The 27,505-nt window shown below is 59.3% G+C and overlaps 1 protein-coding gene across 2 annotated transcripts in view; it reads left to right on the forward strand.

Moving 5' to 3' along the window:
- Positions 1 to 27,505, forward strand: part of CPNE8 (copine 8) — a 68,040-nt gene that overhangs the window by 25,674 nt on the left and 14,861 nt on the right. For both annotated transcript variants that reach the window (XM_056107802.1, XM_056107803.1), the window contains exons 7-14: positions 3,204 to 3,267; positions 4,577 to 4,680; positions 7,072 to 7,176; positions 8,214 to 8,255; positions 12,473 to 12,548; positions 16,256 to 16,309; positions 17,049 to 17,110; positions 21,811 to 21,857. In XM_056107802.1, coding sequence (XP_055963777.1) covers positions 3,204 to 3,267; positions 4,577 to 4,680; positions 7,072 to 7,176; positions 8,214 to 8,255; positions 12,473 to 12,548; positions 16,256 to 16,309; positions 17,049 to 17,110; positions 21,811 to 21,857 — 554 coding nt within the window. The remainder of the gene's footprint in view (positions 1 to 3,203; positions 3,268 to 4,576; positions 4,681 to 7,071; positions 7,177 to 8,213; positions 8,256 to 12,472; positions 12,549 to 16,255; positions 16,310 to 17,048; positions 17,111 to 21,810; positions 21,858 to 27,505) is intronic.

Below are 27,505 nucleotides of genomic sequence, written 5' to 3' on the forward strand. Positions count from 1 at the left end.
TGTGTTATGCATACATGTGTATGCCTGTGCTGCAGACTTGTGTTGTTACATGCATATACATATGCACGCGTGCCACGTGTACCACGCATGTCTGCATTTATGTGCACATACAGGAGCATGCGTGTGTGCACGTGTGTGGCTGTGTGTGTTTGCCTCTGTGACTGTGTTGGTAGCTGGGCTGAGGTGGCCCTGAGGAGCGGGTGCGGGTGGATTCTCACTAGACAGGGCCCTGCACAGACATTCCAGGCCCTCAGCGCTGGAGCCGGTGGGGGGGGGGGGGGGCTGCTTGGCTCTCCTCAGTCCATTCTCCTCAGGCGGCGTCACTGCTGTGCTTCCTTCCCGTCTCCGGGACAGCAGCGCTGTGGGCGTCTCCCATGTCCCTGGAAGCAACTGTCTCCCTTCCCTCCTGCTCTCGGACGATCTCAGGGACTCCAGGGACCTCGCCTGGGGCCTCGCTCCCGCCTGCTTGCGTCACCGGGGATAACTCCCACCCCGGGAGTCTGAGGACCTCTTGCATGTTTGCAAATCGGAACAGTTTGCTGGGTGCCTCCCTTCTGCCTAGTTAGATGCCTCTTAGCTCTTTCTCCGACTTGGGGTTGAGTAGAAGTGGCAGAACCGACACTGTGCCTTGCTGAGGGTCACAGGAGAACTCCAGTCCCCACCGATACAACCGTTTGCTCTGGTTCTCCGTGTGTGGAGGTACCAGTTGGGCCGTTCCCTTCCATTCCTGGATTGTTCGTGTTTTCACTCACAGAAGGGTGTCAGGTGTTGTCAGATGCCTTAGACGGGACGAGCGCATGGGTCTTGTCCTTTGTCCTTGGTGATGGGCTTTTGTAAGGGGTCTGTTGTGCTGTGCTGGAGAAGCCCCCCGGGCCGTGCTCTCACCGTGCTGGGGCTGTTTGCAGGTGCAGTGCAGGATGATCACATCGACGCTCGTTGAGGATTTTAATCTGTCGTTTTCTTGTAGAGACTTTGGCTCACGTCAGAGTGATGCCAAGCTCACAGGATGAATGTGAGAGAATTCCTTCCTCGTGACTTTATGGGAAGAGTTTTTGGAACATTGATTTTAATCATATCCGTGTTTGGGAATGCAGTGAAACCGTTTGGTCTTTCTTTGTGGGGAGGTTCTCACCTATTGTCCCTCTGATCGGTTCATGGGATGTGGCCATTGTCATCTGCGATTTGCAGAGAGACAGGAAAGACCCAGAAATGGACGTGTGGGTGCTAAGAACAGGGGTCTGGGGGGCGAGAGGCTGGTCAGAAGCTGACTGAGTTCCCTGCCATCACTGTCGAGGCCCCTCCTGGCGAGTGAATATCAAGTAAAGGTCAAGTCCTGCCAATCGTCTCCCCACAAACATCTGGGCCGTGGGCTTGGGGCCTGAGAAGGGCAGTGTGGCGGCTTCCAGGTTTGGGCGATTACATCTTTCTTTGGGGGCCACACCCAGGGGTACTCAGGGCTTCCTCCCGGCCCTATGCTCAGGGATCACTGCCGGCGGCTGTGGGAACCAAGTGGGTGCTGGGGATTGAGCCCGGGTCTTCCACGTGCAAGGACATTGCCCACCTGCTGCGCTTTTGCTTGGGTCCCTGGGCTGTTGCATCGTGAAGCTCAGACACAGCCGCTCTCGGGACTCGGTGAAAGTCCCAGTGGCACTTAACAGTCACGATTATAGCTATAGTCACACTGACAGCTCAGTTTTAGTCACAATGACAGTACATCTATAGCAACACTTACAGCTCAGCGACAGCCATGGCTACAGACACACTTAAGCTCACAGTCACAGTTGCAGCCATAAATAGAGCCGCACTTACTTACGCTCACAGTTACAGTTACACCCATGTCTACAGCCGCACTGAAATCTTCAGGTAGAGTCCTATTCACAGCTCAGCTTCAGGACACTCACAGTTACACTCAGCTCTGCTACTTAGTTATACTTACAGCCCAGCTACAGTTACAGTTATACTTAAGAACCAGCTACAGTTACAGATATACTTATGGTCCAGCTGCCAGTTAGGCCCACCTACTGTCACAGCTATACCTACAGCTCACCTACAGTTATACTTGTAACCCAGCTACAGTTACTGCTGTACGTACAGCCCAGCTACTGTTGCAGCTATACTCATAGCTCAGTTACAGTTACAGCTATAACCCAGCTACAGTTACAGTTATACTTATGACCCAGCCTAAGCTACAGGTGTACTTACAGCCCAGCATGGGGAGGGTCTCTGGAGCATGGGGGAGCATATGGAGGATGAGCGGGTGTTTCTGGAAGATGCGGGGGTCGGAGGGTGGCCTGCAGGTGGTCACACACAGGGATGATGGGTTTTCCCCCTGGGTACAGGGGGCACTGAGTGCTGGCCTGCAGGTGACCACACACAGAGGGTAGTGAACAGTCCCCTTGTGGGTTCAGGGCCAGGGTTCCCTGCAAATTCAGCAGCTGGGGCGACTGTTGGGCTGGAGGAAGCAGCAGCCAACACTGTGGGCAGGAAGGCGAGTCAGGAGAAACACGTGAGGGCTGCCATGATCCGGGCAGGAATGGACCCAGAGACGTAGAACCGTTAGCACATCCTGTGTGTAGTGTCGCCTGGAGCTCAGCTTTGTCCTCACCCAGATTCAGCATTGCTGGTCAGGATTGTGGAGAAATGAGTGTCCCTACAGGGGCGGCACTTGAGGGTTCTGGAGTGATGGCGGTGGGGGGGGCTGCAGGGAGACCCCTGGGAGGTGCTCTTCCTGCTGCATAAGAAGGCAGGTTTCCAGGGGCCCTGAGAGCAGGTGCGGCCAGGTAATTCTGGCGACGTCTGGTCTAGAGGATCGGGTCCAGGTTGAAACTGGGAGTGTGTTTTTGGAGGTTGTAACTGGGGGATTCCACGGGATGTCAAAAGACCACGTGGTCGCCCACCTACCAGATGGTCAAGATCATGAACGATCGGTTTGAGGCCCTTCATGTTCCCGGAGCGAACAGATGCCATTGCACTAGCACACGACAGGGACAAATGGAGACGTTACTGGCGCCCGCTCGAGCAAATCGCCGACTAACGGGAAGTTAAGTGAAGTGATTAAGTGAACTGGGGGTGCTTTTGTTGGGAAAGAACCTCTCCACGCATCATTGCTCGTTGATTGATGATATTAAATGCACAGTTCGAGTTTACATATCAGAGCTACTATCCAACGTTCGTGCACACAAATGTGCTTTTTATTGTTTTAGGGGAATTCCAGGGAAGAAATGTGGCACCATCATCCTTACAGCTGAGGAGTTGAACTGTTGCAGAGTAAGTAAATGTTTCTTGGGTTTGAAAAAGCAATTCTGACACTTCTGTGAAACGGTATTTTTGAAACTAAAATCATTATGAAATAATCGTGCAAAAATAATTAAACCAGGGCTTTATGTAATCTGTAGCCCATCAAATGTCATTGTGGGTTCTGGGAACTTTGTCTGAGCAGCGGCTTTCGGAGGCTGGACCCATTCAGTCTCTCCTCAGCCCACGCGCCCTCTGTGAGCACTTCCGGGGGGCTGTGGGCCCGCCTGTCACTCTGGACCAGAGGTTTCCTGCCTCTCTGCGCGCCCGTGTTCTGACTCTAGCTGTGGCTCTGCTCGGGCTGGTCCCAGTTCAGAACGGAAACCCTCCGTTCTCATTGTAACAGGCGCTGGAGAGGGCTGACACGGGACCCCAGCCCCCCCCCACCCCCCAGGCGAGGGCGCAGGCTAGCGTGGCGCTGCTGGTTCCGGGTACCCAGTGTCTGCACCTTCTCAGCCTTGAGTGGCTTCACTGGGGCCGCCCATGTGAGCTCCCAGGGGAGCTCCATTTGGGGTGCCAGCCGGGACCCCTGCTGGGAAAGGGGGGCCTCCACATCCTTGGACACGTGGGGCGCAACCTACAGGGCTTGTGAGGGGCCCCGCTGTCTTGAAGCTGGCCTGGGGGACTCGTTTGAGACAGGGAGCCGCCGAGATGGTGCAGGGTGAAGGCACCCCCCTGGCGCGCGGGCAGCCCCAGCTCAGGGACCCCTAGGGCATCACCGGTGGCCCCCGGTTCCTGCACACTGCCTCCGTGGGGTCTCTGTGGGATTGGTGGAATCTAGGGCCCCGGGGACTCCTGAGCACTGCTGGGTGTACTATCCCCCCACCCCAAGAGATGGGTAAAATGAGTCAGTCGCTGAGCCCATGTGTGCGCTCGTGTGTGATGAGCAGGACCCCTGCCGCCCCGCCCGGTCAGCTTCTCCTGGTGGGAGGTGCTGGCTTTGAGGTGTGACTGCTCTCTCCAGGGGTCAGTCCCCTGAGGAACTGAGAAAGGTGCATGTCTGAAATGTGAGTTTGGACGAGGACATCTTGTTCGCGCGCCCGGGTGCATGGCCTGTCTGCACGGCAGCCCTGGGGAGGCCGGAGGTGGCAGTTCAGGGCCCAGACAGTGGCCGAGCCCCCCAAGGTCCCCCGGAGCCAGGTTAGGCCGTCTGGGCTCCGGAACACTTGGCCATGGGCATTAAAATGGAAAACTTGTTTTCCTGTGGAGTCTTGCTTATAAACTGTCGTGTCTGGTTCTTTATGACCCAGGTTTTGAGCTGTTTTATTAATCCTGTCTCTAGGATGCTGTTCTAATGCAATTTTGTGCAAACAAACTGGACAAAAAGGACTTCTTTGGGAAATCAGACCCTTTTCTCGTATTTTACCGGAGTAATGAAGACGGCAGGTACATTTGTCTCTCGTGCATTTTAACTCTGTGGCAAGGAACGTTTTTTTCAAAGGCCATTACATTTATAAACAGAGCCCAGTTTTAGTGTTTTAAAAATTGATGTGAGTTTGCATCACTAAGGATTCCAGCTGCTCGGTAACAGTGCTTAGCTTATCAACATTCCGGTTCACTCGAAAAGGAAAATGCTCTCGTCTTCATGGAATGCTTCATCTCTGCTGCTGGTAAGATCGTGTTATCTTACTGCTACCGAAGAGTTATATCTTTGTGGAAATCTCGGTGATGAAACAAGCATATTTGGACCAGCTGGACTGTTCTTTGGAGCGATTTTCAGGGCAGCTCTTGATGCCGTGACACTTCCCACTAACATCCCCGTCTTCCACGGGTTAACGTTTCCCACTCTACTCTGGTAATTTTAAGATTTGCCACGAGAGTGGTTTCTGTGTGATTTAAACCTGTTTCCGTGGCTTGCTGTAGGTACTTGAACACATGTGGTTGCCATGGGATATTTAGCTCGTGATTTTCTAGTTTGTATTTAGTTGGTCATGTCAGAAAGCAGCGCCGTGGGCTGTGTGTGCGCATGAGTCCTTATCCCGCTGCCTGATTTCTGTGGGGCTTTGGGAAGTCTTGTGACCACGTGAGACTCAGTTTCCCATCGGGTAGAGGCTCGTAATCAGGATTCTCCCCCGGTGTTGTTGAGAGCTCGATGATGAGTCATATAGAAGCACGGTGATCAGGTGGAAGATGGCACAGCAGGGAGGGTGCTTGCCTTGTGTGCAGCCGGCCCGAGGTGGATCCCCAGCACCACATAGGGTCCCCTGACCTTCCCCACATGACCACTGACCTTCCCATGTGCATGCTGACCTTCCCCGCGTGCACGCTCACCTTCCCTGCGTGCACGCTGACCTTCCCCGTGTGCACGCTGACTTTCCCCATGTGCACGCTGACCTTCCCCACGTGCATGCTGACCTTCCCTACGTGCACACTGACCTTCCCTGCATGCACACTCACCTTCCCCACGTGCACACTGACCTTCCCCGCATGCACATTCACCTTCCCCACGTGCACGCTGACCTTCCCCGCATGCACACTCACCTTCCCCACGTGCACGCTGACCTTCCCCACGTGCACGCTGACCTTCCCCACGTGCACGCTGACCTTCCCCACGTGCACGTTGACCTTCCCCACGTGCACGCTGACCTTCCCCACGTGCACGCTGACCTTTCCCACGTGCACGCTGACCTTCCCCACGTGCACACTGACCTTCCCCACGTGCACGCTGACCTTTCCCACGTGCACACTCACCTTCCCCGCATGCACACTCACCTTCCCCATGTGCACGCTGACCTTCCCCACGTGCACACTGACCTTCCCCATGTGCACGCTGACCTTCCCCACGTGCACACTGACCTTCCCCATGTGCACGCTGACCTTCCCCACGTGCACACTGACTTTCCCCACATGCACGCTGACCTTCCCCACGTGCACGCTGACCTTCCCCACGTGCACACTGACCTTCCTCACGTGCACACTGACCTTCCCCACGTGCATGCTGACCTTTCCCACGTGCACGCTGACCTTCCCCACGTGCACGCTGACCTTTCCCACGTGCACGCTGACCTTCCCCACGTGCACACTGACCTTCCCCACGTGCACGCTGACCTTTCCCACGTGCACACTCACCTTCCCCGCATGCACACTCACCTTCCCCATGTGCACGCTGACCTTCCCCACGTGCACACTGACCTTCCCCATGTGCACGCTGACCTTCCCCACGTGCACGCTGACCTTCCCCACGTGCACACTGACCTTCCTCACGTGCACACTGACCTTCCCCACGTGCATGCTGACCTTTCCCACGTGCACGCTGACCTTCCCCACATGCACACTGACCTCCATGTGGGAGGTCTGAAGTACTGTACACACCACAGTGCTGCTGTACTCCCCAGGGTCCCCTCCTCCAAGTGTGTCCCTCCAGGGTGTCCCAGCGACCTCCTCTGCCTCAGGACATGAGTCTGGTGTTTCCTGTGCCTCTGTGCTGGGTCTTTGCTGCCACCTGCGCCCTTCCTGGTTGGGACGCTCCAAGTTGCTCCTCGCCGTGCAGTTCTCAGCGGCCCGGGGTCTGGCTCTGCCCCACCCCCTAGCACCCGCTCACCCTCCTCCCTGCACTTGGACTTTAAGGAGCTTAAATTGAAGATGTTTTTGGTCAGTTAGTTACACAGTCTCATTGCTTGGTACCTGGCGGCAGATCTTCCAAACTATGAAATGATCCAGCGGTCCCAGCCCAGCAGCGTTTATTCTGCAGAGCAGAGGACAGCTGCTAACAGAGAACTGCAGACCACAAGTGAGCCTTGAACATAGTCTGAGCCTCTTTCTTTTGTCCCGTTCCAGCTTTACTATCTGTCACAAGACAGAGGTGGTGAAGAACACGCTGAACCCCGTGTGGCAAGCCTTCAAGCTCTCAGTGCGGGCGCTTTGCAATGGGGACCACGACAGGTCAGTGCCAGTGTCCTCCCGGGGCCATGGGTGCGGGTGTTGCCACCGGGTGGACCAGAAGCCGTCGGTGGACAGCCGAGCCCTCCCACGGAAGGTTGAAGGAGCCAGGGCGACTCAGGAAGAGGGACAGGCTGACTTTGCTTGAACTGATTTTTCCAGGACGAGTGTGCAGTGTGCTGAGACCACTTCACGAGTTTGTGAGCTCTGAGGCCCCTGGGGACCCGGCAGGATGGCACAAGCCAGGCACTGGGGCTGCCCGCCTGCCCCTGCAGACACAGCTGCCGGGGCCACTGGTTGGTGCCCCTGGGAGCTGTCAGGGCGCCTGCCTTTCTGCTGGGTGAAAATACAGAAATGCTTCGTTACCTCAAAGAGATCACAGTAGAAAGTAAAAATCCAGACTCTGGGAATTAGAAAAAAGAATTTTGTTACTTGTATGTTGGAAAAATGGGAATTTATTCCACTGGAGAAGGAGCTGTTGACCAGGGAAATTATTAGTCACTTTAGAGTGCCACGACTTGCGCGATGTTGAGTAAGAAACTCCTCTGGCCTGAGCCCCCTCGGACCCCGAGGCTGCTGGTGCCGGTCAGCAGCAGCGTGGACGCAAGGGGCAGTGGGCATCACGACTCGCCCCCTCCTCACCTGGGGGTCCGGGTCTCGAGGGGAGTCCTCATCTGTACCCAGGGAAGCCAGCAGGGAACCAGGGTGCATCTCCCAAGACCACTCATCCCCGCAAGGGTCCTGCAGGTTCTAGAACCTTCTCCAAGACCAGAGTTGTCAGAGCAGCAAAGTCAGCTTCCAGGACCTTGGAGCTGAGAACACCCAGGACAGGGGTCTGGATCTCAGTGTAGACCCCCACAGGGCCTGGTCTCAGTGTAGACCTCGCAAGGCCTGGGTCTCAGTGTAGACCCCGAGTGTCTGGTCTCAGTGTAGACCCCACAGGCCCTGGTCTCAGTGTAGACACCCACAGCGTCTGGGTCTCCGGAGGGTCTCAGGCCTCTGCCCCAACCATGCCCCCCTCCCCTTCTCTTTCCTGCCAGAACCATCAAGGTGGAGGTCTTCGACTGGGACCGGGATGGGAGGTAAGATGGATGGCGGGGGGGGGGGGCGGCCTCTGACGCGGATGCTGGGCTCCGGGTGGTCTGAGCTGAGCTGGGGCGCGGGATCCGGGTGTGATCCGAGAGCCGGGGTCCATGAGGGATCTGCCCCCTGAGACTGCGCTCGGGTCCAGCCCTGGGGCGCCCCAGGACTTCCCTGACCGGCCACTCGCTCTCGAGTGTTCCTGGAGTTGGGAGCCTTCGCACCCCCCTTGGCGATGAGAGCAGAGGAAGACCCTCACCCTGACCCGTGCTTTGTCCTCAGCCCAGAACATGGTGGTCTCGGGGTCTCATCAGCCCTGAAGCGTCCCAGGCCCCGCCCCCGGCATCCTGGAACCTCGGCAGAGTCCACTTCAGGCTTCTGGCCTGGGTGCCCACCTGCTGGTGCTCACTCCCGGGTGCTCGGGACTGTGTTGCGGGGACGGGCGCGGGGCTCCCGCACGCAGAGCCGGGGACGCCTTCCCTGACACGGCGGCCGAGTTGCACCCGCCGCCCGTGAGAGCCGCTGGGAGGCCTGGAGCCGCTGTGCCCACCCGTGCCCGAGTCTGTCCGGGGGCCCAGTTGGGTGGCTGACCGCCCCTCACTGCTTTTGTCTGGGTGGTTCCGGCCGCCTGGTCCTGTCTCTCGCCTGCAGGGCACATCCACCTTGCGCAGGTGACCTGACCTGCGGCTGGAGCCTCCTTACAGGCTGGGCTATGCCTGGGTGCGGGTGCCCCTCTCTGTTCCGTAGGCCCACGGGTGCCCCTCTCTCCATCTGGTAGAGCACGGGTGTGTCTCTCTCTGTCCCATAGGCCCACGGCTGCGCCTTCATTTCCTGGAATGATTTTGGGTCCACCGAGATACGTATTTCCAGGAGAAAAGACTTGTGTGTGTGTGTGTGTGGGGGGGGGGGGGTTGGTTTGGGCCACATCTGGCTGGCACAGGCTCGATCCTGTCTCCCTACTCAGGGGTCACTCCCGCTGTGCTCAGGGGTCGCTCCTGGAGGTGCTGGGGGCCGTATGTGGAGCCAGGGATGGAACCAGGTTTGGCCATGTGTAGGGCGAGTGCCTTCCCCCTGCCTCCCTCAGGCCCTCTCTCACTGTCAGTGAGATTTGGAAGAAAATGACCCAAGCGGTGGCCCTGGCCTCCCCGCACCTCCCCTGCGGGTGCCGCGCCCCGTCTCTCTCTGCGCGCCGGTGCCCGGCGGAGGCCCCGGGCTGCGTGATGGCGTCTGTGCGCCCACCTTCCTGCTCGGGGGCCACCGGGGCGCTGCGTGCCAGGCCCTGTTTGCTGCTGCCGGCCGGGAGGTGTGTGCAGGGGTGTGTCAGAGTGTGTGTGTGAGTGTGTGTGAACAGAGTGGATGGGAGTGTGTTTGGGACAGTGTGAGGCCGAGAGCATGTGCATGAGGGTGTGTGTAAGTGTATGAAAGAGAGTCTGTGTGACTGTATGTTAAGTGTGTGTCCACGCCTGAGTGACAGTATCCCCAGGAGAGTGTGTCGAGAGTGTGTGAGAGAGAACGTGTGTGCATTTTAAAGGGCGAATGTGTGTATATATGACTGTGTGAGAGTCTGTGCACAATTGTGTGTGGTGTGTAGGAGTGTGTATGGAGTGTACATGAGAGTGTTGTGTGTGCGTGAAAGGAGTTGTGGGTATGAGAGTGTAAGTGTGTGTATGGAGGAGTCTGTAGATGAGTGTGTGTGTGTCTATGGAGTATATATTATAGTGTGTGTGAGAGACAGTATGTGTGAGAGTGTCTGTGTGAGTGTGTCTGTGCGTGTGACAGAAGGAGACGCTCGTACCCTGGGTCACTCCTGTCAGTCTCCCCCGTGCTTCCTGTTAAATCTGAGGATTGCCTTGATGACTCGAGCCCCCGAGGCCCAGACTTGATCACTGTTAAGCGAGGCCCACCCCGCGGAGGTCATTATCCGCCGGTGGATCAGTGAAGTGTCGCCCTGACAGGGCCGGGCCCGCTGAGAGGAGAAGCAAATTCTCCTCAGGCCTAATCACTCTCAGCAGGAGCCGGAACATTCCGAGTCCCCGACACAGCTGCGGTGAGGGCTGTCCGAGAGGCCTCCCCTTGGCATCGTTGCCTTGGCCACGGGCCCCAAGGAGGAAGAAGGAAGAGGCCGGAGGGAGGGAGAGCCCCGTCTACCTGAGAATATCGGCCTGCCGGGTCGTTCCCTCCTGCGGCCGGTGTTGCCGCAGCGCTGGTCTGAGTGATTGACGACTGTCAGTCTGACCGGCACCTACCCTGCCAGCTCTGTGCCCAGGGGCGGGCGTGGAGGGGCCGTCATGCGGACCCGCCGTCTCAGACGATGTTCGAGCTGAAATGAGTTCATTCCTTAGCGGGACGGAGTCCGACAGGTGACGCCAGCGTGTCACAGGCCTTCACACGGAGCAGAGACTCGGTCTCAGCTCACTTTCTAACGCGTTCATGGTAGGAAATTAACCCCGGGACTCCGGCCTGCCAGGGAACCTCGCCCGGGCAGGGTGCGAGCTCTTAGCTGTCAGGTGCTGACCCCTGCCCTGCCAGGGCCGTTCCCTCTGAACGCCCAGGCACGCGCCCTCTGCAGCGGGCAGAGCTGCCCCAGACACACCTAAATCCGGATAAACGGCGCCATGTGCCTGTGGGAACTGGGGGGGGGCTTGAGAATGTGGAGGTGGGGGTTGGGGGGCTTAGCTGCAGGGGGGAGGGGGCGGCCCAGCCAGGGGCGCTGGCCAAGCACCTCGTGGCCGGGGGTCCCGCGTGGGAACACCCAGAGCTCTGCAGTCTCGTGGGAGCTTGTCCCTTGTTTTCCCCGTGGGCACCTCGCTCAGGGCCCTCCTAGCAGTGCTCACGCTCCGACCCAGGACCCCGCGTACTCTCCCCGGCCCCGCTTCCCGCCCCCCCACCCCCACCCCACAGGGCCCAAGATGCTGATGGCCCTGGGGGGCAGCTCCCCCGCACGGCCGAGCATCCTGACGGATGAACTCTAACCGCATCAGCCGCAAACCTTGTTTCGTAATTGCACTCGGAGAGCGGGGGCCGGGACCGGGGGGTAATTATTTCAGTGACAATGAAATTAACGGGAAATAGCAGAACAGCTTTATTGAATCAGGCGGAAATTGTGGGTGGTGATGCATCGCCAAGCTCACCTCCCCGTCTCCCCAGCGGGGACCGTCCCGCTGTTACAGGGCTGGCCACGGGGAACATGAAATATTAAAGCACAGCGAGCGCCTCTCCTCCGGCTGGTGCCGTGAGAGATGGTCAGGGGCGTGTGTGCGTGTGTGGGCGGCCACCCGGGCGGAGGGACGCTGTGCCTGTTTCAGGGGCTTCAGCCAAACATCCGGAGCCCGGCCGTGTCCACTGACCAGGTCACCGCCTGTGGACAAACCCTCCCTTTGTCTAGGTGTGGGGGGGTCCCCTGGAGAGACCCAGGCCTCATCCTCGTGAGGTGCTGGTGGACACAGGGGGAACACAGGTGCTGCTCACTGCCCAGACCCCAGACCAGAGGGGACCGTGGGTCCATGTGCCGGTCACAAGTGGGACCCACCGGTCTCTGCTGCCCCACTGGACCACGGTGTGGGAGGCAGGACGGGGACACAGACCCGTGGACACCCCACCCTGCACCAGGGCCATGGCCACGCTGGACAGAGGACAGTCTGTCCTCTGCCTTTATGGTCAGTGAGTTCAGGCTCTCAGCGTGGGGCCAGGGGGACCCGCCCAGCAGGACTCATGGTGACACTCGGGACAGCACAGCCCCCAGACTCGGGGTGACACTCAGGGACCAGATTCAGGCCCTGGTAACTGAGTCAGTGGGACAACCTGGGGTCGTCCTGTCCTCTCGGGGACGTCCTCTTTGTTTCTGGTCCCTCCTGTGGCAGCGGCGAATGTGAGTGTCTTCGCTGAGATGCAATAGGCAATAATTTGATTAGCATAGATGAAAATTTGGAGGTGAGTTATTAAAATGAATAAAGCTGCTTAAAATATTAATATGACTGACGATCGTGATAAGGAAAATGAAATGTTATTTGAATACCGACGATATAAATTTCGATTATACATCATTGTGGGTTATGGAATAATGAAATTAAGTCTTTTAGAATGTCTTTTAAAATGCCACTTATTAAGTTTGCGGGTAGTGTTGGGTTTTTCATGCTTAAACCACGTGCTTCCAAAAAGTTTCGAAGCCTAAAGGAGAATTCGGGAAAGCTGTTAGTGTGTGTTTTGTTCTCCCTTTCAGTCACGATTTCATTGGAGAATTTACGACTAGCTACAGGGAACTTTCCAGAGGACAGTCTCAGTTCAACGTGTACGAGGTACGAGGGTCTGCGTCCCGGGCGGGTCTCAGTCTGGGCTGTGTGTCAGCCGGCGGGAGGCAGACGTGGCAGCCTGTGGCGAAGGCCGCCCGCCACGGTCCCTCCCGCCCTCGGTGCTGATGTCCATCTCTGTGTTGGTCATTTGCTGCCTGCTGCCCGCCCCCTGCAGGCCACCGGTCAGAGGCAGAGGGTCCCGCGGTCTGGGGTGCTGATGCCTCTCTGCTCTGCGCCCAGCCCACAGGGGCCACTGACCACCACGAGTGTGTCCCGAAAGTGTCCACTCCCTGCCTGCCCCATGGCACAGGGAAGGCGCAGCCTTGAACTCATGGCGGCTCTGCCGGTGCTTGGCAGTGCCTGGCCCTGCCTGGTGCTGAGGCCCTGACAGGAGGGCTCGTGCGGGCAGGAGGCTTCGCCAGCACCGGCATGGACAGGGAGTTCGTGGGGGCGTGGGCAGGGCCGGCTAGTGCAGGCATGGGCAGGGTTGGAGTAGGAGTTAATGCGGACGTGGGCAGGGCGTTCGTGAGGAATCTTCACCGTGGCGGCGGCTGGTCCCAGGACAGCGCTCGTGGCCTCTGTGGCTCCTCATGGTGCCATTGGTCTGAGGTTTGAGAAGCTTCTCTGCCACCTGCTGCTCTTGGCCGGGACCTGGGAGCACCACCGGAGGGGGGACTGTGTCTGGGAGCCTGTTTGTCACTGAGCCGAGGGGACGCAACAGCCCTGCCATGTGAGCCTGTCCTCCTGGTCCTGTCTGCAGGGGCCCGTCCCTCCCTCGCCCCGTGCGTCTGTCCACTCTGCTGGCTGGCGGTGTCAGCCTGGTCTGAGCAGTGCCGTGGCATGTCCTGCCCGCTCTCTTCCTCTCTCTTCCTCTCTCTTCCTTTCTCCCTCCTCTCTTCCCGCTCTCTTCCTCTCTCCCCCTCTCTGCTTCCTTCCCGAGCTGTCTCTCAGCGGCGCTTACTCCTCTCCCGCTCGGTGCCTCACTCTGGGCCTGCCCCTGCGACTGTTCCGAGGATGTACTGGAGAATGTGTCAGTGTGAGGCTGGTGCCAGTGTCAGCCTCGTGCCAGACTCCGCCCTCCCCTCCCACGCCCCTGCCACTGGTGTCCCACTTTGCACAGCTGCTTCCTGCACCGGCCAGTTCCTGTGGCCGTTGGAACCCGCGCCTGATCTCCGGCGCCTGTTTGCTGGATGCCGGAGCTGGGAATGTCCCTTGCGGGTGGGCGCTGGGCTGCCCCTGTGTGCTCTGAGCCTGTGGCCCGCCTGCCGAGGTTGTGTGTGCCTCGTCTCCTTCCTCTGCGTGGCTGCTCCACGGGCCCCCGCTGGCCGGGCCGGGCTGGGCCTCTCTTTCCGCTGTCCTGGTGCTCGTGTGTCCAGTGTGTCCCGGGGGCCCTGCCTGGGCAGCCTCAGCTCCCCCGGCCAAGACGTTCATGTGTGTGTTTTCCACTTACTTGACCTCGATCTTTAACACGCGTCCATCCGCCCTGCTTCTCCCAGGACTGCCGGGTGCAGGGCGGCCGGCTCGGGGCTTCTCCACACTTCCCCTCCCGCTCGAGCCTGGCTCCTTGTCGTGGCTGATGCCAGGCGGCCTCCTGGGATTTATTTGCCGACTTCCTGCGCCCCCTCCCCAGTCTGGCCCTCCAGACCTCCAGCTCCGAACCCTGCTTGGTGCTTTCACGAGGGGTTTCTAGTTTCTACTGAAGTTTCTCATTTTGTTATTGCCTGGTTTTCCTTATTCCTTCCGGGGTGTGTGTGTGTGTGTGTGTGTGTGTGTGTGTGTGTGTGTGTGTGTGTGCGCGCGCGCATGCGCGCTCAAGCGTGTGCATGTGTGCGTTCATATGTGTGCGTGTGTGCATGCATGTGTGTGCGTGTGTGTGTGCATGTGTGTGCGTGTGTGTGTGCATGTGTGTGCGTGTGTGTGTACGTGTGTGTGTGTGTGTGTGTGTGTGTTCTCTCGCCCTCTCCCTCTCCTTGGTTTGGTGTCATTTTGGCTCTGTCCTTCGCTTCCTGGCTCTCCGTTTCTGTGGATCAGTCACTGGCTATTTCAAGTCCCCCTTGGAGCTGGTCCGTGTGGGTCCAGGTGTGCCGTGTGTGTGTGTGTGCGGGGTGTGTGCTGGAGGATGACACCTTCCCTGCTATGCATGCAGGGTTCCCACCTGCTCTGTGGGGACTCCCCCGGGACTGAGGTTCGGCTGGACTTGGGTGAGCTGGAGGCCTTCCTGCCCCTGTGCCCCCTGGGGGCTGGGCGGTGTGACACTGACCGCTGACTGTTGGGTATCCATAGCATCTGCCTCAGTTTCCACTGCGGAGGAATCGGTGAGGGCCTCTGCCAGCCAGCAGGGGGCGCTGTCTGGAACCTGGACGTGCCCCTGGGACAGGTCCCCTGTGGGCAGCAGGGTGGGTGCTACTGCAGTTCTGCCCCCTGGACTGAGGCCAGGCAGGGCTGGGGCTTGTCCTGGCCAGCACTTCTCGGGGCTTCAGGCAGGCGTGCGTGAGGGTCTCCTGAGGGCAGGGGGTCTCTGCAGCCACCCTCTCTTGCCGTCGCCGTGGGCCCGGCCCTTCCTCTTTCTCCCTGCCCTCCTTTGTGCCCTATGTGTGTGTCTCCTCTCTGGTCGGGTTGAACGCCCCCCCCCCGCCCCCGCCCCAGCTCTCCTTGGTGCCAGCTGGACCCGGGTTCCGGCAGCACAGACCAGGCTGGTCACTGCTGCAGCTGCCGGGTGCTGGTGTCACGGCCATCTCTGAACTGTGGGTCGGGGGTCCCAGGCCGTCTCCCAGGAGCTCATTCCCCGCATGACGATGGATCCCAAGGAGCCGGACACGCGCCCCGATGCAGCCTGACCCAGGTTCCATCCCAGCAGCCCACAAGGTCCCCTGAGCGCCTCCAGAGTGACCCCCAAGTGCAGAACCAGGCGATGTCCCCAAGCACCATCAGTTGTGGCCCAAATCAGACAGAACGGAAGAACAGCTTTTAAATATGTCAGTACCACACTTTAAGGTACTGTAGCCCGTTCGATGTGCCTTTCTCCCCTGTTAGCCACCGTCCGGGACCCCAACACACACATGTCCTCAAGCCCGGATGAGCCTGGGGCCAGGGCACAGCAGCAGGGAACGCTGGGAAGGGTCTGGCCGAGGAGACTTTTATTTATTTATTTATTTTTCTTTTTGGGTCACACCCGGCGATGCACAGGGGTTCCTCCTGGCTCTGCACTCAGGAATCACTCCTGGCGGTGCTCAGGGGGCCCTAGGGGATGCTGGGAATCGAACCCAGGTCGGCCGTGTGCAAGGCAAACGCCCTCCCCGCTGTGCTATTGCTCCAGCCCCAACTTTTTATTTTTGAAGTTATTAAAGGGCCGCGATTCACAAAGTTATCGATAGGTGCATCTTAGGCATGCGATATTCCCACACCCTTCCTGTCAGTGCACCACCCCCCAGCCTCTATGCGCCCCCCGCCCCCCCCCCAAGCACAGATCAGGACCCCAATGCCTCCTGAGGTCTCCTGATCGCAGCGTCCCCTGGGCATGTGCTTGCTCCACCGTCCCACGCCCCAGCGTAGCTGCAGCCCTGCGACCTGGGCATCCGGGGAAATGGCTGCTGACAGAGGCAGACAGACTTGCCGAGCACCGTCCAAGACCCCCGCGGGCGGCAGGGCAGGTGGGGAGTGGACGGCCGTGAAAGTGGCAGAGCCCACTCCAGGGTCTCCTCTGCTCCCCACAGGTGGTGAATCCCAAGAAGAAGGGGAAGAAGAAGAAGTACACGAACTCAGGCACGGTGAGTGTGGCCCCCGCTAAGCCAGGGCCCGAGCATGGTGACCCAGGCCCAGGACCAGAGAGGCCCTGAGCACTGTGGTCCAGGAGCAGTGAGTCCATGGGCTGGGCTGTTCCTTCCCGCGTCACTGAGTCTCTGTCTGCTGCTCAGATGAGGACGGCTTTTGGAGCAGGTCCGAGGTGGGGAGCCGTGGGTGGCGGCTGGAGCCTTGGGCGGGCGCGTGGGGCTGGGAGGGCTCTGGGGTCGATGGGCCGAGGGTGGGATGGGGGAGGGGCTGTGGGTGGCCCGAGGGTGTGGGCGTGGGAACAGAGGCCCCTTGCCGCAGGCTCCTGGGCCCTGCTGAACAGGGCTGGGTGGTCCCTGGGCGGGGGCAGGCCTGCTCTCTCCTACAGGGGCGGCAGAGATGGGCTCTGCCCGCTGGGGGCCTCGGAGCTCCTGGCAGGAAGGGTTGCATGAGGGCTGGACTTGGGGGGCTCTCCAGGCCCTGCTTTGGTCGGCAGCTGGACTGCCCAGCCCCTTTTCTGTGAAATGGGCATCAGCCCCCCGCCCTCCCCCCCCCCCCCCCCAGTTCTCTGCCTGGAGCCTCCTCCGGCAATCCAGGCGGGGGCAGATGCTCTGGCGACGGAGAACCCTCCCCCCCATCCCCTTACACACACAGCTCCTGCGGCCCGGAAACCGGGTCTCCCTCAGGGAAAGCCCTCCGGGGGGCGTCTCGGCTAACGGGCCCACCTCCCTCCCCCAGGTCACCCTGCTGTCCTTCCTGGTCGAGACCGAGGTCTCCTTTCTGGACTACATCAAGGGCGGGTGAGTGTGGGCTGATGGGGGGACGGTCAGTCCTGATATCGTCCTGCTGGGCGGCAGGCCCAGGCCAGGCCCCACTGGACGGCAGCCCGGCTCAGCCAGGCTCGGCAGATCAGAGCTGAGCTTGTCATCACTTCTCTTCTCTGCCCTGTCCTCCCTCGCTGAAGCTCTGTGAGCCCCAGGGTGCCTTCATCCGTCTCTCCGGGGCTGCGACTTCAGGGGCACTTTCGCTTCTGTGATTTGCAGAGCCTGGCAAGCTCCCCGTGTAGTATTTGATGTGCCAGAAACAGTAACAATATCGGGCTTTATTCCCCTGACCCCGAAAGAGCCTCCAATGTGGCAGCGTTGGGAAAGACGAGTAAGGAGAGGCTGCTGAAATCTCAGGGCTGGGACGGATGGAGATGTTACTGGCACCCGCTCGAGCAAACCGATGAACAATGAGATAACAGTGATACAGTGATATTTGCAGATGTTGAGGCAGGAGCTTGGAGCAGCCCTGCAGAGCTGGGGTCACTGCTGGGCTCCCAGTGGGAACTTGTCCCAGAGAAGCATGTCTGGATGGGCCTGTTCTGCGGTTCGTGAGGGGCCAGCCGGCCCCCAGGAGGGGCACCCAGGAGTCCTCCACCCCCATACGGGCACTGACCCTCGGCTGTGACCAGCAGGGTCTGTGGTCCTTCTGCATAGACACAGAGAAGGGTCCAGAAACTTCTCAGCAGCCCAGCTGCCTTTCTTATGGGAGACCCGAGACCCCCTCCCACCTCTGACCCTGAGCACAGAGCCAGGAGTGAGCCCTGAGCACAGAGCTGGGAGTCAGCTCTGAGCAGAGCCAGGGTGGTTCCGAACACAGAGCTGGCTGTGGGCATCTTTAACTGTTGCCCAAACAAGGAGCCAGAGGGAACTTCCTGCTTAAGGGGCAGCTGCTCTCAGAAGAGCCTCACCGGGGAGGGGGGGAGGGGCGGGGGGAGGTGCTTGCTTGCCCCGGCCTCCCCTCCACCGGCCTCACCTCCACCGCAGCCTCTGTGCAGTTCTGTCTTTGCATGGTGGGAAATTAGGAGTTGGACTAGGCGAGACTTGAGACTCGCAGTGACCCAGGGGTGGCCTCAGTGGGTTGGGGGGGCTGTTGGTCTCCCTGCGGGGGCTGGCGATCTCCTCCTGGGCCTGGAGGCCTGTGCTGTCGGACCAAGATTGACAGGCTCCTCTGCGAAAAGCGTTTCAGAATCTCCACCAGGGAGTGTCTGCTCTGTTCTGAGGGTCCCGGGCGTGGTGACGCCGGGGGTCTCCATGGGCCTCAGGAGCAGCTTCCCCAGAGTGATTCCGGGCGGCTGGGGGCTGGTACGAGCCCCAAGTGCAGGGGTGTGTTTCTGCTTGCCCTGAGGCTGCTGAGTGAGCGAGAAGGTGGCTGCGAGCCTGGGAAGTTCGGGAGCCTTTGCAGTAGGTGGGACTAGGTGCTGTGAAGACCCCCGGGGAGCCAGAGTTGCCCCTCCCCTCCCCTGCCATGGCCCAGGGCTAGAGCAAGGATCCACTCTCAGCAGGGAAGGAAAGTCAGTCCTGAATCTTATGAGATAGATAGATAGATAGAGAGAGAGAGAGGAGAGGGAGGGTGAGAGAGGGGGAGAGAGAGAAGAAGGGAAAGGGAGGGAGGGAGAAGGAGGGAGGGAGGAAGGGGAGGAGGGAGGGAGAGAGAGAGGAGGAGAGGGCAGGAGAGACTATCCTCAAGGTGGAGAGGCTTACCACGGGTGAGGTGTGTGAGTCATACATCACAGATGATGAAGTAAAGTGGCCCCAGGACAGAAGGTCTATGCTTGAGGGGATGAGCAGACCCTCCCTTTCCGGTGCCAAGTTGGTTCACATCTGGGTGTTTGCCATCAGGGAGAGCTTGGAGCAGCTGATACTCCCGGGTGGCCTTTGTTCAGGGTGGGGGGCTCCTCCCAGGGTCCAGCCACCCTCTGGACCTGGAGTTCTGCATCTCGGGGTCCCGGGCTCCTCAGGGATCCTGGTCTCAGAGGCCTTGGGCTGGTTCAGCCCCAGGCAGTTCCCAGGGTTCCTGAGCCGCCCTGGTCTGTCTGCAGCACTGGCAAGGAGTGACCGCGTCCTTGGCTGGTGGGTCCCTTGTTGTTAGCGGAGCATCAGTTTGGTGCCTCTGTGACCTGCTGTCCTGTGTCAGGAGAGTCTGGGATGTGTGTGTGTGTGTGTGTGTGTGTGTGTGTGTGTGTGTGTGTGTACGTACGTGTGTGTGTGCGTGTATATGTGCATGTGTATGTATGCGTGTGTGTGTGTTAGGGTCACCCCTGGCAGTGCTCAGGGATCAGCCCCGGTGGGGCTCAGGGGACCACGTGAGGTGCCAGGCAAGCGCCTTAGCCCGTGCCCTCTCCCGCCCGCCTGGTCTGCATTCTGCTGTGCCTTCAGTGACAAGCCAAGAGGTGCCACCCGCCCCTTAAAACGCAAGTGGCAGCAATGACGCCTGCCTGAAGCCTCCAGCCTCCCTCTTGCCCCCACCTTCCCCAGAGCCAGCGGCTTGTTCCTGGGTGTGTGGGCGGACCAGAGGCAGTGACAGGCTGAGGGCGCGGGGCGGGGTTCGGAGCTGCTGCAGCCGTCAGCTGGTCCCAGCTCGCCCCTGACTGCAGGGAGAGGCCTGGGAATGTGGCTCGGGTAGGACCCCGTGGTGGAGGGTGAAGGCAGATGCCCCGGCCCCGAGCCGGCCAAGAGAGACCTGGCTCTGCACTGGCTCCGCCGGCCATTGGTGGACTCTCGCCTGGCGTCCAGCTGCCGCGCTCCTGCCTCGGTCCCCGCGGGAGAGGCGCGCGGATTCCGCTCCCAGCAGCACCTGGGCAGCCGCCCCGAGGCCAGCCAGGACTTGGTGCGCAGCAGGCGTTCCTCGAGGTGAAAATCTCGCCGTGGTCACTTTTGGTTAAGCAGGAGCACGTGGTTCCCGGAAGCCCGACCGCGAATTGTCCTGCGTGAGCAAGAAGTCCCTGTTTGGGGCGTGGCCAGCACCCATGCGGGGCCTGTCCGGGCGGGACCTGCGTCCCTCTGGGTCACCGTCTGTCCCTCAGTTCCAGCCGCCACGCTGGGTTGCTTTTCTCAGTCAGAAACCAGTTTGCCATGCAGACTGTTGGCTTCTCGAGGTGACGCAAAGAAATGCAGCCTCCGTGGAGAAGAGACGGGCTCCTGGGAGGTGGGACGGTGTGGCCGCCGTCTGGGGGTGTGTGCTCCATGCTTGGCTCTGGGGCCCCCGTGTGAGCACCCCTGGCCTGGCTCCTCACGGGGACACCCAGAGGTGCCCAGGGCAGATGGGAGTGGCCGGAAGCTAGGGTGCAGCTGGGGTGGGGGGAGACTGTGTCAGAGCGAGCCCCGGGCATCAGCGTGGACATGGCCCGTGTGAAGAGGGCAGACACACAGCTGGGTGGGCCCCCCGCGGGCTCCAGGCTTCGGCTCTCGTGTCTCGGAGCTGGTGGCAGTGGTCAGTCTTCCAGGGGCTCCTCTCGGGGCAGCTTCTCTGCGGGGGGTGGAGAGCGTCACGGTGAGCTCTGAGCTCCTCCTGAGGATCCCGGGCCCTTCCCGGTCCTCCCTGGCCCCCTCCCAACCTCGGGGATGCCAGCAGGTCAGACGCTTGGGGTGTGGCCGCCCTACACCTGGAGGCCACCAGGTCAGGATGCGCTGACCCCACGCCCGGCCCCGCCTCTGAACACCGACTGCACAGATCGGACGTTGCGGCTGGCCCCGGCCTGTCTGTCCCCCAACTTGGTGGGACAGCGGCCGCCCCCACTGGCCTCATGGGGAGGGGGCTGACGGATGCCCCGTGTCCCCCTCAGCAGTGGGGTCACGTGGGAGCAGGGGTCGGGGCAGGTCGGGGAGGCCAGACCCAGGCGGATGCACACAGCTGGGGTGGAGGCCGCTGACTTGGGGCTGGGGCTGTTCGTCCCACTCTCCAGCCGACACCACGGGACTCCCCAAGGTGCTCTGCGTCTTGGGCTGGGCCGGGCCATCCTCTGCCCAGGTGGTTCTGCCCGACCCAGTGTGGGCCACCACTCCAGGGACAGGGAAAGACGCTCAGAACCCAGAGCAGGGGAGGCGAGACCCACGGGCGTGGTGGAAGAGGGTGAGGAATTATTCCCCAGGGATGTGCTGGGGCCATGCAGCCAGGGCTGCCATCCCAGCTGGAGGGGCCGTGTGCAGAAGCTGGAGGGGCCGTGTGCACTGTGGGGTTGGTGAGGGTGAGTTAGAAGCTGTGTGGGCCGGGCCGGTGCAGGCGTCCTGACTCAGGACTCGGCAGCCCCTGGAGGTGAGTGGGAAGTGGCGCTTCCTCTAGGCACGCGTGTGCTGGCGGGAGCTCCGGTCTGAGGGCAGGCGTGTGGCCCTGGGGCAAGGGCCCCCTCCCGTCTGTGCCTCTGACACGCGGATGCCTCCCTGGCTCACCGGCCCTTTCCCCCTCTTGGGGATGGCCGACCCCGCGGGCCCAGCCCTGCTCGGATGCGGGAGCCGACTGGGCCTGTTCCCCGGGTTCGAGGGCGCAGGAGCTAGCCCCACAGGCCACGCCACGGGCCACGGCTCGGTCCCTGCCTCCCCGGGGTTTTAAACCAACCCCTGCAAACCGGTCTGTGAGGGCTGCCAGGTCAGTGAGCTCGGGGCGGGGCGGAGTGAGGAGAGCAGGGGCTGCAGCTCTCGGGGGACGGCCGCCGACTGTCCCGTCCACTCTGTCCTAGGACACAGATCAACTTCACGGTGGCTATCGACTTCACGGCGTCGAATGGTGAGTACCTCTCCCAGATGAACGTTACCAGCGGCTGAAGTGTGCTCTGACTCCCGGGGTCTCTAGATATTTTGCTCCCGTTTCATGCCTTTCTGCAGCCTCCCGTGTAAAATCCCCGTGAGTTTCCCTTTCTTCTTAGGGTGACGAGATGTTCAGGTACAGAAAAGGCTGCGAGATCCGATGAGACGTCCCCAGTCCCGGTCAGGCTCTTAAGCGCGAGACGGCTTTTGCTTTCGGTCCCCTGCTTTCGTCTTTGTCGAAGTGAGGCTGGTTGGCCAGGGTCTCTCCGTGTGAGCGTTGCTGCCCCTTCAGAGGACCACAGGTCGAGGAAACCGCAGATTGGTCCTGCCTGAAGACCGCCCCCCACCTCCTCAGTCCCTCAGCCTGGGGGTGTTCCGCCACTGTCGCTCAGGGCTCCCGTTTGCAGTGCTCGTGTCTCAGCAGCAGTCAGAGGTGTGGACTTCTGGACAGCTGACTTGACCCTTCCCAGTCCTTGTGGTCACTCCTGCCAACAGTGAAGTCAGGTGGACTCGAGGGCTTCTCGCAGGGCTGCCATGTGCAGACTCCCCGCTCCCAGCGTTCTAGGGTGAGATAGACGTGCCCCCGGAGTCATCTGGTTCTGTTCCAGAGGTGACCGTCCAAAGCGGGGGTTAGTGCCCAGAGCACTGTGCAGTCACAAAAAAAGAGAGCACAGCAGTGCTCTATCTCTCCCGCTGCCCACATTCGGTAGTCTCGGGCTGCTTCCCCCACCCCGGGGAGGTCGATGGCAATGGGCAGGCGAAGGAAGGACCGAGGGCCAGGTTGGTTGGTCTCAGTTGCAGTTCATTCCACTCTCCTCTCCACTCACTCCTGTCTCTCTCCTCTGCCTCCCCTTGCCTATTCTTCCAGTCTCTTTATATCCCCCAGCATGAGGGGTTGGGGTAATAATTACACCTAGCTGTGGTCACAATCAATAGGGTTGAAGTTCTTCCCCTCAGGGCATGCCGCTTCTAGGACAGATTCTCATCCAGCAGGACGACCCACCCAAGGGCGGAATCCCATGGGTGTGTTTCTCCTCTCCTTGTCCAACAAACATATAAGCATTCATAGTACTAACCATTTTGTATGGACACAGTAAGAGATACATTAAGCTTATAGAATTGCTCTCCTGGGGTCATCTCCATCTCAGACTACAGTGCTCAGGCCAGATTAGTCTTTTCTATCCCTAGCAGGGTCCTAGTCTCGTCGTTACTTTTGGATCATGACAGCATTTGTCCATGACCATGCTCTTAGCTTATAGTTGAGTATTGTGGTGCTTTGGCCTGGCCCATTTCACTGCCAGGGTAGCTCACAGCTTGCTCTGGGTCCAATCAGTCCCTCGTTGGGACCCTGCTTTGGGGGTGCTAGGAACTAAGGGCAACTGAGGCTTAAGTCGAGATAGCAAATGCCCAGGAGTGAATAATATTCGAAGCCAATAAAATACTAAGTTACAAAAGCATAGTATTAACCGTCTTCCTGTGTCCATACAAAAGGACATTGCTTTAAAGTAAACTATTCAAAAGTCAGAAGGAGAGGAGAAAGGCAATATTAGCTTACAAGTTCAGTGTCCTAGAAGGATCTGACCTTACAGGTTAACAGAGTCTGATTAGGGGGAGAAGCTGATTAACTGGTTGGGGAAGAGGGCAGAGAGAAGTGGTCACAGATAAACAAAGGAACGGGAGAGACTTGGGGGCATTGTGATGGGTGTGACTCAGGGAGCCTAAGCTCCTTGTGGCCAGGGGGAAAGGACAAACCAGTGTCAGGCCTAAAATATTTAGAGCTGTATTCCAGCAGAGCACGAGCCTGGCTTCCCGTGTGTTCTCCTGGTTTCCGTTTCCCAAAGTGCTGGCTCTTGTGGTGCCCGCCTTTGCCTCCCCCTCCTCACAGCTGGCCCAGGCCTGGTGAAATGTCAGGGGTGGGGTAAGAGTGGGCACACCCCGCCCTCTCTCGTGGACTGAGGAGGTGGGTGTGGACTGTCTCCCCTCCCCGGCCCGTCACACCAGCTCCCTCAGACGCAGGCGTGAGAAGGGAAACGAACTTGGGTTCAGCGTCTCCCTCCTCAGGCTGAGTCTTCTTCAACATTGTGACTCCAGGGGGTGACTTTCACCCGCGGGCCCTGTCCCTTGGAATGTGGAACATAGGATAGGACGGATTGTCCAGTTGACATGCAACACCAGCGTTTCCCCCGCACGCACATTAGCTTGACAAGTGGAGAATTAAGAGTTAATTCAACAGAAGGACTCAGCTCAAACTGACTGTAAAATAAACCGACACTCTGAAGGCGCTTGCAATACAGAACTGAATTAATAATAAGAGCGAAAGCTAGGGGCTGGAGCGATAGCACAGCGGGGAGGGCGTCTGCCTTGCATGCGGCCGACCCGGGTTCGATTCCCAGCATCCCATAGGGTCCCCTGAGCACCGCCAGGAGTGATTCCTGAGTGCAGAGCCAGGAGGAACCCCTGTGCATTGCTAGGTGTGACCCAAAAATTAAAAAAAAAGAAAAGAAAAAGATAAAGTTATCTGGGCCCAGATATCGTTGGTGAATTCACCGAATAATTAAGAACAGTTAATTTCATTCTTTTAACATTCATTCAAAGCATGGGGGTAGGAACATTCCCCAGTTCTCCAAGGCAGCCCTTCCGGGGCTGGGGTGATAGCACAGCGGGCGTTTGCCTTGCTTGCGGCCGACCCGGGTTCGATTCCCAGCATCCCATATGGTCTGCTGAGCACCACCAGGGATAATTCCTGAGTGTAGAGCCAGGAGTGACCCCTGTGCATTGCCAGGTGTGACCCAAAAAGCAAAACAAACAAACAAAAACAAAGGCAGCCCTTCCTCGCTGACAGCCACGTGGAGGGGACACAGAGAAAGATGCACCGAAGTCCAAGACTTTCACGCATGGAAAAAAAAATCCTCCGAAAGACCAGCTAGCCAGTGGGATCCGGTAGCGTGTGGAGAAGCTGATAGTCCCGGCCGGGTCAGGGTCACCCAGAAGTGCAGAGACGGGATTTGAGTCTGGCTCTGTCACTGGGGTCTCGTGCTGTCAGTGTGGTCGATGGTCCCACAGTGAATTGGCAGCAGATGCAGTCGGGGAGGCAGGGGCGGCCGGGAGTGCCCCAGCGGCCCAAGCGCTTCATGGTCAAGTCACAAACCCAGGGGCGGGGCGGTGGTGTGTGACCTCGTGAGAGGAGGCGGCCCTGTCCTTACCGGGAGGTGGACGCCACTTGCACCCGTGGCCAGGCAAGGGGCCGCCTCTGCCCCTGAGATGCAGCTCTGGGCTCTGCCCGCCCTACGGGGCCTTTTGGGCAGGAAGTGAGGACGGTGGGCAGAGGGAAGTAAACAGGGTTTACCCGCAGGCAGCCTGATTTAGTGGAGAGAATTCTAACTCCAGCTAAGCGCTGGTGAAACAATCTTTCTGATAAAGGGGCCCGGGCAATAGGAGAGCAAGAAGGGGGTCTCCCTGCATGCAGCCGGCCCAGGTTCTATCCCCAGCCCCCAAGATGGTCCCTTGAGCATGCCAGGAGTGCTCCCTGAGCATGCCAGGAGTCCTCCCCGAGCGTGTCAGGAGTGCTCCCTGAGCGTGTCAGGAGTGCTCCCCGAGCATGCCAGGAGTACTCCCTGAGCACAGAGCCGAGAAAGCCCTGAGAACGACTGGGTGTGGCCCAATAATCCAAAGAAGAAACGCCACAAAAACTTTTTTGTCCAGGGAGAGATCTGCACAGCTGAGCTTCCGGCACACACGTTCCAGGGCGGAGCCCTCCCATGGCTACGTGACCCCCGCCCACACATACAGTGCCCACCCTCTCTCCCGCCCACCTGCTCCCTCACGGCACATTTTGAAGTTTGGTTATTGCCACTGGGGTCTCGTGGTGAGCTCTGCCCACTGCACCGCCCCGTGTAGAGGCCCCGACCCTGCCCGTTCCCCCCCACTGCCCCTTCTCACTTTCCTTCTAGACCTTTCCGTGCCTGTCCTCCTCACTTATGTCATCTGGGGCCGGGTAATCCCGAGCATCCCTTTAAGACCTGTGTTCTCTCGTCCTGATACTCTGCGCCACTGCAGATAGGTGAGACAAGCCTGTGTTTGTCCTTCCGACTTCCTTCACCCACCCCGGTCTCCTTCCGTTCCACCCTAGTGGCAGCAAATTGCACGGGTTCATCCTTCCTGTGGCTGCATGGTATTCCGTTGTGTACCTGCACCACACTTGGATCATGCACTCGTCTGTCGACAGACACCTGGGTCCATCTCCTGGCTGTTGTGCCGAGTGCAGCAATACAAGAATAGGCCCCTTCTTCCTTCTTTCTCTCTTTTTTTTATCTTTATTTTAGTGCTATTATTTACAAAGTTGTTCTTGATACAGTTGTTTCAGGCGTACAGTTTTCCAACACCAACCCCGGCACTGGTGTTACATTCTTTCCACTGATATGCCCAGTTTCCCCCTAGCAGGCAACTGTAGCACTGCACTGCTCCATTGTGAGACTTGTTACTGTGTTTGGCCTATCAAATCCATCACGGGGAGCTTGCCAGACTCTGCCCGGCAGGCGAGATACTCTCGGTAGCTTGCTGGGCTCTGTGAGAGGGGCAGAGGAATTGAACCTGGGTTGGCCAGGCCGGCCGTGCGCAAGGCAAACGCCCAACCGCTGTGCTATCGCTCCAGCCGTAGCGGGCACATAACAGATTCACCCCGTATGCTCGCTCCAACAAAAATGGTAAATGGGATTATCAGAAGATAAACCAGTGAAAGTCCATTTGTGATGGCTGATCGATTGTTCTATCTCCCGATGGTTTGCTAGAGTCATTGAGGATTTCCCGAGCTGGTCTGTGCCGGGTGGGCTTCTGTGTTCTGTTTTTGCTCACGGAGCTTGGTGAGCTTCTGTGCAACTGTCCCCTCTCCTCTGCTGGGCTGTGAAATTGGGGGTGTAGGTGGCTGCATGTGCTTCAGGCGGGGTGGATCTGGGGCCGTTTACTCGGAGGGGCCGGTGTGGAGGCCGCAGGGCCTGGCAGGAAGGAAGGGCGGGGACAGCCCGCACCTGTTCTAAGCAGGCCTGAGAGCTTTCAGCCCCAGTGGATCTCCGGGGAATGGTTTGGCAGCCTTGAGGTTCTCATCTGTCCTTCCTGAACTCATCAAGATTGAGGATATCGACGTGTAAAATTAAATTCTTTTCTTGGTAAACTTTTCATGAAAGATCTGGAGATGAGATTTAAAAGGTCAACTCCATGTATGTTATATCCAAAGGAATAAAACACCGGAGTACATGTAACACCATTGCAGAAGTTATATTCTTAACTGCATGCTGAGGAAGACCAGCTCAGGACATAAACGGGAAGCAGCTCCCGTCCCTGCCGCACAGGTCAGGGCCCGGAGGGGACTGATCCCAGTGTGACGGACACGCTCGGCGGGGTGGGCCAGGCGGCCAAAGGTCTGTTGAGGGCTGGAACTGTCCACAGGCTCCCGCGTGCGGGGTGTGGGGTGTCTCCCCGCCAAGCACAGCCCTGGGCAGCCGCTGGTGTGGTAAGTGGACACTGACCCAAGAAGAGCAAACTGTCGTGGAAATGCTGGGAGTGGGTGCCTGGCCCTCATTGGGGCCCTGGAGGGAATCTGGGGCTGGGAGGTTCTCAGCCAGGTTGGCATGT

This window comes from Sorex fumeus, unplaced genomic scaffold (assembly GCF_029834395.1).
Source record: "Sorex fumeus unplaced genomic scaffold, SorFum_2.1 ptg000177l, whole genome shotgun sequence".
Classification (NCBI taxonomy): domain Eukaryota; kingdom Metazoa; phylum Chordata; class Mammalia; order Eulipotyphla; family Soricidae; genus Sorex; species Sorex fumeus.